Source organism: Macadamia integrifolia, unplaced genomic scaffold (assembly GCF_013358625.1).
Source record: "Macadamia integrifolia cultivar HAES 741 unplaced genomic scaffold, SCU_Mint_v3 scaffold458, whole genome shotgun sequence".
Taxonomy (NCBI): Eukaryota; Viridiplantae; Streptophyta; class Magnoliopsida; order Proteales; family Proteaceae; genus Macadamia; species Macadamia integrifolia.
In genome coordinates, this window is record NW_024870457.1 from 1 (window position 1) to 12,864 (window position 12,864).

Consider the following 12,864-nt stretch of genomic DNA (forward strand, 5'->3'; position numbering starts at 1 on the left):
GGAGGGAGGGGGGTGGGGATAAGGCGAGGAACACGAGGCTTGAAACTAAGACCTTCTAGGAGCTTGGGTTCTACCGCACCAAGTTCCTACCAACTGCGCTAGCAGTTGTCCTTCATTATGTAAATACTTCACTATTCATCCCTATAGTCTAAATGGGTCCATGGAGTTCAAGGGCCTCTTTTTTCTTTAGACTTTTAAAAGTCGTATCAGTTTTCAAGTACCAAAACTTTTGCAACTATCTAATTTGGCTGCCCTAGGGGGTAATCCACTGGAAATAATTTCCCTATTAGTAAATGCACTGATTGACATAGCTTTGATACCCACGGTTGTTTTTAATAATATTTAGAAAAAGAAGTGTCATATAAAGGTTTTGATTATTGAAGAATAGGAAGAAATACATAGTAGTACATAGGATACATAGGAATAAATAGTAATACAACAGCAAAGTTAGAGCCCTCCTCAAAAGGCCGACCCCCTAAACCCCAAACCAGGAGAGCTATCTAATTTTTCACATATCACAAAGGAACAGAATCCCTAAACCAGATTCGGATTCTGACCACCCCTTGCTTAGCCCGGGGAGATTTCCTTTACTAATGACTCTGACGCCATAGTGTGAAGATTAGAACCTAATACCCTCCTCCTGCCCCTCCCTCATGCCTTTGTCCAATTTTAAAGATCAAAATTTTGCAACCATAAAGCAGACGAGGTAAATCGCTTTGCCTTGCATCCTCTGAAACAGCACAGCTTTATCATCCCATACGTTGTACACATCTTCTACCAAACATCAAAAAGAAAGATATCATTATTCGTAGGTACTGCTATCCCAGTTCGCTCCACCCTAAATGAAGCATTACTGAACTCCAAGAGTACGGGTCGGTAAAAAAAACCATGGCCCTCAACAAAAAACCAATTTCACTTGGAACTAATTAAGTACACAACGCCTTCGTAATTTTTCTCTGAGAATTCGAGCTACACATCCAATAAGGTAAGAAACTAAAATTTGATAGCCAATTCAACTAATATAAAACCCCAACACTGAATGGATACGAACATCTAATCCATGCTGAAAGCCAAACGAATCAGGAAAAGAATGCAACTACCTCCAAACTTCCAAACAACAATTCAAATCAGTAGCTCCGAGAAAAAACAGAATCAAGAACAGCATGAAATGAAAATGCCGAAGCATGCTTCCAGACGACATGTAGAGACAGACGATTGGCGATGAAGGTGATAATGTAGAAAAGACTTACAAACAAACGCAACACACGAAGGATTCGGAGATTTCTTCGACATCTCCGTTGTCAGAATCAAGGGTTTCATGATGGACCGTAGTTGAATTAGAAGTTACAGGTGATACATTCTGCTCCTTTTCTCCATCCATGGCGAACTGGAGCAGAAGGGAAAGAAGCAAACAATAAATTTTCCTCTTTTATTTTTTTTTTCAGAAACGCAAACAAGAACCTCGGTGAAGCAAATTCTCCGGTCTAAACAAGATATATATAGCCAGACAAATAGATCTTCCGTACACTTGGCCTATATTTGGTAAATACTCTTTTACCCTAATTTTTTTTCCTGAAACCCACCAAAAAAATATATATATATATATATATATTTCTAACATCTGTTTCTCTTCTCATCGATTAAAAATATTAAGTACCATTTGTCTAGAGGGGTTTTGCTCTGGTGAGATAGTTGTACAAATTATACCACCCCAATAATATTTAAGGTGTTTGTTTAAAAGGGCTAGAATTTTGGGGAAATATGTGAACAGTCCTTGTCGGCCCATGTGGACATCAATTTTTCCCACCCTAGCTTGATGAGGACTTTGGTAAACCTCCATCGTCCCTTTTTATGAAGCCGCTGCAACTAAACACAAAACTGTCGTCAACAGTATCAGCAACACCAACCCAGCGGTAGCAGCACCATCTCTACTCCCACCGCTGGTAACTCGGCTGTTGGTATATTTTCCAGTCCTCTTATTCTTCTTTTTCTTTTCTTGCTGCTCTTCCTTAGTCTCCTCTTTCTTCTTCTTTTGTCTCCTTCACCTTTCTCTACTTCTTCTCCTCGTCTCCTTCTTCTCCTCCTCCGCTTCCTCTGTTTCCTTCTTTTTCTGTCTCCTTCTTCTTCTTCATCTACAACCCTAATAAATTCTTGGGAAAATTACATGATTATCCACTTTTGAGTTTTCTTTTACAAAACTACCCAACCAACGTTTCAATTAACAAAAATATACCAAATAAAGTTTGGGGTTACAAAATTACTCAAAACAATAACCTTCACTCAATTAAGGATAGATGTTACCATTTTTACACCCAACAACCCCTTCTCCAATCACCATTTTGATTGCCCTGATTGGAACAATCGGAGAATAGTTCTTCTCAACGATGAGTCCTTGGGTTAGGGTATACGTTTTCCGGCCATGGCGTCCTAATGAACCTCCAGAAGCATTCCCTACCCATGTTCTCCATTATCCACAACCCATATCACTATTGCAATTCCGACCTCTCTCTTTCATCCATTCCCAGCTTCTATTCTCGCAGGAAGATGAGTGTGATCGATATTCTGACCCGGGTTGATGCGAGCTGCAAGAAGTATGACAAGTATGACATCACCAAGCAAAATGACCTCAAGGTCTCCAGTGACGATGCGTTCGCTCGTCTCCACGCCGTCATCGAGGCTGACATTGATGCAGCTCTTGAGGAGCTCCCCAAGTTGCATAGATTAGCACATAAGAAGTTTCTCTCACATTTAAGTATCCCCCGCTTAATTGATCAATTAAATGGTTTCATTTTACAATCAAATAAAGGATTCACAAGATCGTCTTTGCATTTTTTTTTTTCCTTAATGATTTTATTTGTTGGAATTTTAGGTTTTGGATTTCCGATAGTTTCTTTTGCTATCTCATCCGCGAACCTCAGAAATGCTCTAGGGTTAAGTGAGAGCATATTGTTGGGTTGGGTTTCCCTCCTTGTGGAGGATGGCCCAAGTTTGCTCATCTTTTTTTTAGGTGAAGCTCATCTTTGTTTGAGGCCCATAAGAAGGGCATTTTTATCACAAAAATATTGATGGGGATTTACTCATTTAACCTTGTTCATATAATAGGGTTTAAGTGAAAGTAAAAGAGAGTGTGAGTGTTGCTACTTGCAAACTTGGAGAAGAAGAAAAAGAGAAGGAGCAGAAAAATTTCTGGGTTAGTGAACAGTTCGCAGTCATCTTTAAGAGCTCAATTGGATGATCCGTCGTCCGATTGAGCTGATTTTTTTATAGCAACTTTGAAACACACTGATCTTCATTCTGTACCGTGTGATTGTCGTTTGGAGTTTCTTAACACAGTTTTCCAGTAACGTTTTCATTGCCTCTATTTTGGTGAGATCTCTCTAATTTCTTCCTCTTTCTTTTGGGATTTCATCTTGTTGATGACGTATGCCAAGGATATATTATTTTTGATGTTTTGGATGATTGTATGCTTCTAATTTCAGTTAGAGAAGACTCGTGTGTATTCCCATTATTTGGAGATAGTGGATTTTAGTGGACTATGGTCCCGTGGTTTTTACTCCTCTCATTGGGGAGGTTTTTAACGTTAAATTGTTGGTGTTGATGTGTGTGTTTGTGTCTATGGTGGATTTGTTCACTGATTTATGCATTTAGTTGCTTTCTTGAGAGCTTGATTAGTGCATGCATTATGTTTGATAAATTGCTCCATCAAACTCTACTTGATTGTTTCCTCTTAGGTTCACCCAAGAGGAGAAGAATCTGTTCCGCACTTTTGTTCACTGGGTACTTCTCTCGGTTAGTCCCATTTCTCCCCATCACATATAACTTGAGTTTATCTTGAGACAAGGTGCAGAATAGATTGTTAATTCTCTGTAATGTAAACCTAAAAATCATTATCAATTGCTTGAAAATCATGTTGCTTGAATACGATACTGAGAGCGCCTCTATGTGTGCGCATGCATGGGTGTGCATATGCAGTTTCACTTTGAGGAGGGAATATAAATAGATAAAAGAGGAAGCATTGGGGGTTGCAAGAAACAGCTGGTGAAGACGGTTGAAGAAGAAGTTTTTGTAGGATGACATGAAGAGGAGAGGGGGGATGGTAACGAAGACGGAGCATTGAAGCTGGGATGGGGGGTGGGATCGTAGGGGGAGGGTGAGGGAAGGTGGGGAAGAAAAAGAAGTGGCGATGATGCTCATCGGAGCTGAGTTGCAGGGAATGGTGGACATAAAGATAGGAGGCAGAGGGCAAAGTAGCTCAGGGGTAAAATGGTCCAAAAACATACATGGGTAGAAGGAATCACTGTGTTTGGGTAATTTTGTAAACCCAAACTTGAATTGGGTAATTTGGTAATGAGAAACCCAATTGTGGGTAATCAGGTAATTTTCCCTAAATTCTTTGTATTGGCAATCCACTTTAGAGAAATTAGTATCATGAATTGTTTGTTGTTAGGTTATGTGGTATAGGAACTTGCAATATAGATCAGTCATATTAATCAATTATCTGTAATTCTCTTCCATTGCTGGAACATTTGCCTTCACCCCAGCCCGATTAACTCACAGTGATGCTAGTGAATCAGGAAGGAAGGGTTGCCCTGGCAACGAAAGCATCTGAGGCGATGCCAATTAGGGGTGTCAATTGGACAGTTCGGTCTGGTTTCAATCGGGTTTAATTGGTTTCATTCTAGGAATGAGGGAGACCATAACCAATCCGTTAAGGAACTTTGGTTTTTGGTCGGTTTCGATTTTGGTCCGGTTTGGTTTCGATTTATTTGAGTTTTTCAATATCGAGTTAATATCGGTTTAGATCAATTTATTATTGTGCTTGAACCATAATGAATCTTACATTCATAACTTATAATGATAAGATTTGACCAAAAAACACTTTAAATTTATGATTAAATCATGGTTTATCGTTGTAAGAGAAAAAAAACTAATATTGAAACCAATGGATAACAAATTACTAAAAAGATAACTAATATTGAAATCATAAAATGAACCCTATTATTCAATCATTCATTTAACTATCCAAGTAGTTAATCAATGAAAGCATTATTACAATTTACAAATCAATCTTTCTATTCATAACCTAATATTCAATGATTTGTGGCAAATCCCCTTATAATAAAAAATTTTCTCACTAATATTGTAAAAAATGGATGGTCAATTCACCAATTTATAATCTCATAATCATTTTATTTTTTTATTGGTTTCATTCGGTTTGGTTATTGGTTGGTTTAATTTAGACCAGATTTCAGCCAGTCCAAACATAGCTCAGCCCAAAACCAATCCAATATGGATCGATTTGGTTCGGTTCAGGTTTTATCAGTCGATTTCGATCGATTTTATCGATCCGGGCTAGGTTTTGACACCCCTAATGCCAATGGTAGAAATTACCCAAGAGGATTTGGGTGTTGATTGTGATACCCTACTTTTAAAACCCGGTCTAATTACACGGTTGACCGGGTTTAACCATGCAAGACCCGAACCAGAGAGGGTTAAGGCGGGTTCCTTATGGACCATGATGGCAAGGGTGACTTTGAACACAGGTTGGCCAGACAAGTCCAAGTCAGTGCCAGAGGAGACGGGTGTACCCAAGTCGTGCACATGCACGTATCATAAGGCCATATACGGATAATGCTGGTATGTAGTCGTATCCTAAAGCGTATATGTTTGATATACCTTGTACCAAGAGTGAGATACATGTTGAGAATCGAATTTCATCAAAATCTCACTTGTTGGCGAATTTTCGGCCCTCAGGTGGGCGGTCACAGGTGGGCGCATCTGCCCACCTGAGTGACCCACCCATGTGGTTACTAGTGGTTTTAAAAAGTATAAATAGTATTATTATGTTTTTCATTTTCTCATTTATTACATTAAGAGGTTTTGTGAGAAGAGTGAAGAGGAGAGAGAAAAGAAGGGAGAAAAGAGAACGTAGAAGAAGAAAGGGGAAGGAAGAGGAGGAAGGAAAGGATTTAAGTGGCGCCAAGGTTTGATCTTCTCATTCCGACGCCGGAAGAGTGACCCCCAACACAAGATCTACGATTGGAGGTGAGCAAATGCTATGTTTCTAAACTTTCACCAAACCTAAGTAAAACCCTTGATTTGGGTAGAGTTCCTTGAGATCTTGTAAATCCCCCTTGAGATGATGAATCTAAGGTTTAATAGATGGTCTATGTGTTGATTTTGAAGGATTTGAAGAAGTGTTTATAAAGTTGGAGAAGCATTGGTGATTTCTTGAGCTAAGAAGTGATTTTAGGGTTTTGGAAGAAGTTCATGAGCAAAGAAGGTAGGATGGCTTCTCAAACCTTAAATCTAAGTTAGATCTAGGTTAGAATCATCTTATAAGACTTTGAATGTGTGGAAAATGGGATTGAAAAAACCCCATTTGATTCCCCAAGGGTTGGGGAAAGTTTCAGGGAAAAAGGTATTTTTTCGTCCTCACAGGTGGGCTAGGACCGGTGGGCTGCACAGCCCGTCTGAGAGGACCGACCCTCGGTACCCACCAGTGGGCCACCCCGCCCACCTGAGATGACCGGTGGGCTGTCCGACCCACCCGAGAGGCCCCCAATGTGATTTTTATGTCCGAACGGACCCAAAACAGACGTGTAACCTTCTTTTATGATTCTAAACATGATTTTGTCATCAAATCTTGTTAATTTTGACCCCAACGTGGAGAAATGCTAACCCCATTCACTTATGATAGGTTCACCAAAATTTACGTTTTTCGCGTCGGATCACACCCGTACCGGGCGTGAGTCTTTGTACACGACAGTAAGTGGGGAGAGGACGTTTGCTTTTAATTTAAGGCTTGTTTGGCATCATTCAATTGTATCTAGACTAGCCATGTCATCATGCAAATTATGTGCAGCTTAGTCATCCTCACATGATTATGACATGTGTGTTGTGTTTACTTTCTCAATTCTAAATGATCAATATGCTTATGTGATGAATGATGGAATCATTGTGCATGATGCATTATTAGACTAGATGCCGTAGTCGGCTTGGAAACGAGTGCATTGGTGGCCCGTGGAATAAGACACGGTGGTACTATGCAATCGTACTATGTCATATAAGAGCATGCGGTTTAGGATTATCATGTTCCTGTGCTACGACCCTTCCTAACAGAGGTTGAGGTATTGGATTATCACTTGGGGGAAGCAGTGGTCACAGGTGTCGAGTCACTGTGGCGGTTAGACATACGCCCGACTAGTTATTAGGACAGTCGGCAACCTCGATGGTATATTTAAGAGGGTCAATCGTACTGCTTTTAAATTACTGGAGTCAGCACCTTTACTTTCTATCATTTACTTTTATGTTGAGAGCCGGTAGTTGACATGCTTTACTTTTTTGAGTACTCACGGTGGGCCTTCTCCAACAGCCCTATGGGCGTATCGCGGGATGGAGTTCGCAGCTCGTACCCGGAGCATACGCTCACTGTGGTTGTAGTAGCACCAAACCAAAGACTTAGTAATGTTGTTTAGGTGGATGAGATTTAAAATGAATTGCATAGCATATAGTGCATATGGATGTGATTGTTGTGTGGATTGTTGTGTGGTCCTTCTTTTCACTACTGAGCTAGTGAGTTCATCCCACGTGTACACCCCTTTTAGATGATTTTATAGGTCACCCGCCTAAAGATCAAGGGTCGGGCCCCACAGTTGAATTCTCTGATGAGGATTGGTGGGTCCCCGAGGAGTATGAGTACGGTACGGATTGCACATGCGAGGGTTGTGCTGCGGGATCGCAGTATTGACGTCGTACAGAGTTTCACTTTTTGATTCTTTTGATGACCCCTTTGTGTACTTGATACGTGAATTGTTATTATTTTTGTGTAAATATCATGTCTGCGGGCCCACATGTATTTATCTATATACTACAATTTGGGTATCAAGTATATCGGAGGTATTTACAGGTAAATTAAGTCTTCCGCTAAACTTTCGAACGTTTATATTGGATGCGTGTATATTGTGGTTGGGTACTGTATCAGATGATCCTGGCAGGTTTGGGTTAACCGGAGTTAACCCGGTCACCGGTCCGGTTCTGTGAGAACAGGGCGTGACAATGGTGGTATCAGAGCGGGATGCTTTATTCACTCACAACATACCATTTAGACCCCATAAAATCTATAATAGGAAATGGGATTGGGAAAATGTAAAAACTTTAAAGAGTTAAAAGCCAAAGAAAGAAAAAAAAATGGTTGCATTTAATTATTACATTTCATGGCATGCATTAGAGAAAGTTTACTTGGAATAAATAAGAGATTAGTTATTTGAGTTCATAACCCATTGAGTATGAATTTAACGAAATTTTGGCAGCATAACGACGCTAAAACGAGATTTTCTAAATTTTTCACACACAAGCACCTGATAGACAACATATATATATACCAATAAGCATAATTGATAAAGGCCAACTAATGATGCTACAACTAAATTACAATAAGATATCAAGCATACAAAACTAACCACAAGTCACCCACAAAACATAACGCCCCACAAGCAAGTCCAATTACAGAGAAAAGAAAATATAATAATATAAACAACACAGAGACAAGTGAAAAGCTGATGTAGATGGGCGAGCTAAGTCCTTAGAGACCCTCGTCATCGTCTAATTCTACTACTCCATTCTTCCTAGGTCTCGATCTAACATTGAGCCAGCGGTCGTAGTAATCAAATCTTGAGTTCACTAGTTGTACATCCCTCCGGAGTCGGGAAAAATCCGCTGAAATAGCGTTGGCCGTTGTGTCCAAATCCTCGCCTAATCTTAGGAAGGAACTCTCTAATGTAGCCTGCCTTTCTAAGATGTTTTCCTCTCTGGTAGCACTCTCATCTAGTCTTCTCAGAAGCTGATCTTGCCCATCTTTCAAGGCCCTCATAGTAGCCATCATACTCTCAAAGTCAAAAGCACCACTCTCAAGTGGTGGGGCTCTATGCTGTGGGTCTGCAGCCCTCGCAAAGTCAGGATCAGCATCTCTCGAATCTAGAGGCTCCTCCTCGAGGATATCCTCGTCCAGAAAATCCTCCTCCTCGAACTGAGGAACATAATCCTCATCCTCCTCACTAATATCCTCCTCCATGGGGACATTCTCCCTATGGGCATTCCTCTTGTCCCTTTCTCTTTGAGCTCCTGCTCTCTGAGGTACATCCATAAGAGCTTGGAGACCCATCCTCAGTAGGTTCCCCCTGTCAAATTTGTCTGCTGGAGTCTTTCCCTCCTCCACTCAGATCACTCAGATCCACCCCAAATAACTCAAAGATCCTGGTGAGGATCCTACCATATGGGAAACCTTCGTCCTCGGGATGTGAGGTATGATGCTCCATAGTCTTAAGTATGATGTAGGGCAAGCATAAGTGCTCGGTACCTCCCTCCAAGGCCTTATAGATGCAGAAGGCTATGTAGGCCGCCATGAAGCCTACTTGGTTCCAGTGACCTCCTCTAGGGAGTAAATTAAACTGAACCAAGCGAGCAAATACACGAACCTCTAGGTAAAATATCATCTCGGAATTCGGACGCTCCTTACTGCCACAAATGGTCTCGTAAATGTGGTCCTGCGTCTCCGAACTCAAGGATGGGCCCACGGGCTTACTCCTTGGGGGACTGTAGAATTACTGCCTAACCGACGAAATGTCTAAAATACTAGCAAGGGTGTCCACAGTCAAGTGAATGTTCACCCCCTTCACCATGCTAGTGATTGAATACTCCCCATACTGGTAAGAGACCTCCAAATTGCAGTAGAATCTTCGAACCAGTTGTTCATAGCATGGACGATCTATGTTAAGGATAGGCTGCCAACCCAGTGCAGTAAATCTCTCATGAAGTTGAATCTTGTGGAAATCACTGATTACCACGGTCTTCTCCATCATCACAGACCTCTTTAGAAAGGCCTGCCAGTTGGTTGCCGCCTGCAAACTTCGGAAGAGTCCCTCATCATAGTCTAAAGGATCGGTGGGGGCATGTCCTTGTCGCTTTGTACGAAGGGCTGGGGAACTAGTCCCTGCACTCTTCCGCTTAGAAGTGGTGGCCCTACGTCGAGTGGAAGAGGATGCGGGTTCCTTGCCCTTGCGAGAAGACATCCTAGCCAGAAAAGAGAAGGGATGATGATAAGTAAGGATGTTGCATAACAGAGGAAACAAATAGATGGGTGAGAAAGCACATGTAAATGCACCTAAATACATAATGTGGATTATGATAGAAAGAGAAGTGGATATATCATGGAGAAATGATGAGGGAGGAAGCCCCCAAAACATGATATCTACTAGCACATTGCATAATAGAAACGTAACAAAGGTGTATAAGGCACGGCAAGTGAGAAATAATGGAAAACCCCAAATCTCAATGTGCAATTTCAATCTAAGAAAATGAAAAGTCCCATAATAGTGTAAAGCTTGAAGCTTACATGTCCATGAAGGAAATGCCTATCATTATACAATCAAGTTAATGCAAAGAAATCTTCTATTATGACATTGAGGTGCGAGGAATGAAAGAGATTTAAGTTATCCACAAGTATGAAATGATGTGAAGAGAATCATAGAAACCCAGAAATTTTTTTCAAAGAAACCTAACACAAAAGAGATGGGTTTGCATGGAAAAGAGAAGGATTTTCATGAGAAAGAGATGGGATTGCAAGCATATACAAGTTTCCATGATCTCTCCCACATTGTAAATGCAAATCAAGGATAAGAAATTTCATTTGAGTTGTTAGTTGGGGAGAAAAGGGTAGAGATAGAAGAAAACCCCAAATTAGAGAAATTAGGGCATGGTTTGGGATTTTCTCTCATGGATTGGGTAGTAGAGCCCAAAACTACGAATGAATCACAAAGAAAGTATCATATTCTTGTGGAATGATTGTTCTATGAAGGAAACATGAAAGGGATCAAGTTTTTGGGAGCATAAATGGATTCAACCTCTAAAATGCATGTTCCAAGAAGAGAAATGGAGAAGAGACTTACTTGAGAGTGAAAGAAGCTTGGATCTTCCAAAAATCTGAGAATCGTTGAGTGAAATCGCGAGTGGACGTGCCAAGAACCTCCCAAAAATCGTCCCAAATAATCCAAGAGAAGGAATAGAAGAAAAAGGGAGAAAATAGGGGCTTAAAAGCCCTGTTCGTCTTCCGCCTCGGGTCGGACCGACGGGCCCACCAGAGATGCCCGTCGGTGAGCAGCCCACCGGTGGACAGCCCGTCGGTTGAAAAAAAAAATCGAGTGGGACCATTGTCCTACTTGTCGATGCACTAGCACCATATTTTCAGGATTTAGCTGTAGCTAGTTACAAGACATCATACACTATAATACCCTGTGTGTTGGCATATGATTATGTGCTGATGTAAATTCTAAGATACTTAACCAATGTTTGTGTATGGTATGTTTCAGGTGCAAGGACACGATGGTACGTACTAGATCTGGTAGCAATGCACGAGGTACCTCATGTGGTCCTCGTCCGGTCGGTCGATCACCAAATCCTAGAAGGTCTTGCTCTGTGGGGCAAACCCCACTCCTACAACCTCAAGAAACCTTTGGTCAGGGTGTGGCACAAGGGGACCCACCTGTGACTACCCTTCCGGATCCTCCACCGGTTATCACTCCGGGTGATGTTGCAACCATAATCCAGCAGTCACAACAAGCCTTCCAGCAACAAATGCTTCAGCAGCAACAGGCATTTATGGCTGCTATACAGCAACAGTTAGACCTTCCTCAACCCAGTCAACATCCTTGGATAATCACTCCACAAGACCCACCTGTAGGGTCTGATATGGGGCCACAAGCTGGAGGTACACCCCCAATTCCACCACTCATCATTCCTCCGTATATGGTGCCCCTTCCATACCCTTACTATACAGCGTATGCACCCAATTACCCGTTGACGAATAATACGTCAAGGGTAGTGGAATCTTTCAAGAGGAATTTGCCACCTGTATTCTCTAAGGTGGGAAGTGATCCTCTAGAGCCGGACCAGTGGATCCAAGAGCTGGAAAAGATATTTGAGATAATTGAGTGCACTGAGGCACAGAAGCTTATTTGTGCAGGGTTGCAACTCAAGAATGAAGCCAACTCTTGGTGGCAAGCCTCTAAGCCTATATTGTTGGCCGCACATCCAGAACCCACATGGGAGCAGTTTAAGGAGTTGTTTTTGGCCAACCATTACCCTCATAGCTTCAGAGACCGTAAAGAGACGGAATTCATGGCCGTAACTCAAGGGAATAAGACTATCATTGAGTATCAACAGCAGTTTGAAAGCTTGTTCCATTTTTCCCCTAGGCATATGAGGTCAGCTGAAGAAAAGGCTGCAAGATTTCTGAAGGGATTAAAGGCATCTATTGGGTCAGTGGTCGAGGTCCTAGATTTGACAGATTATGACCAGATTGTGCAAAAGGCTAAGACCATAGAAGATAAGCAGAAGGGAGAACAGTCCCTCACACCTGGATTGTGGAAGAGGACTAATCCATTTTCGGACATGGGCAACTCATCTAAGGTATACCGTGGGTCGTATAGTTCTGGGCCTACATATAGACAGCCCTATAGGCCATCTGGCTACCTTTCTCGACTAGCTGGTGGTTCGGACTCTACATCTTTTCACCCAAACACTAGTAAGGTGCCTACAGTCACAAGGCCACCCCGACCTCCATCTACAACAAGCCAGATGCAAAGGGGCCCCGCCCCAGTTTCGGCGTCACAGATCCGTTGCTTTAATTGCCACTCCTATGGGCATTATGCTAAAGACTATCGAGTCAAACCAGCCTTACCCTCCAGTCAGCCCTTTGCGTACAGACCTCCCTTAACTCGGGGGAATCAATCGCAAGGAAGAATGTATGCCCTATCAGCTGAGGAAGCTGAGGTCAGCACGGAAGTGGTAGCAGGTACATTTTAATTT

The 12,864-nt window shown here is 41.8% G+C and overlaps 1 protein-coding gene across 1 annotated transcript in view; it reads left to right on the plus strand.

Annotated features, from left to right (window-relative positions):
* Positions 1 to 2,544: 2,544 nt before the first annotated feature.
* The window catches only part of LOC122068787, a 42,703-nt gene continuing 32,383 nt past the window's right edge, over positions 2,545 to 12,864 (plus strand). Inside the window, exon 1 of the mRNA XM_042632690.1 lies at positions 2,545 to 2,735. Coding sequence (XP_042488624.1) covers positions 2,545 to 2,735 — 191 coding nt within the window. The remainder of the gene's footprint in view (positions 2,736 to 12,864) is intronic.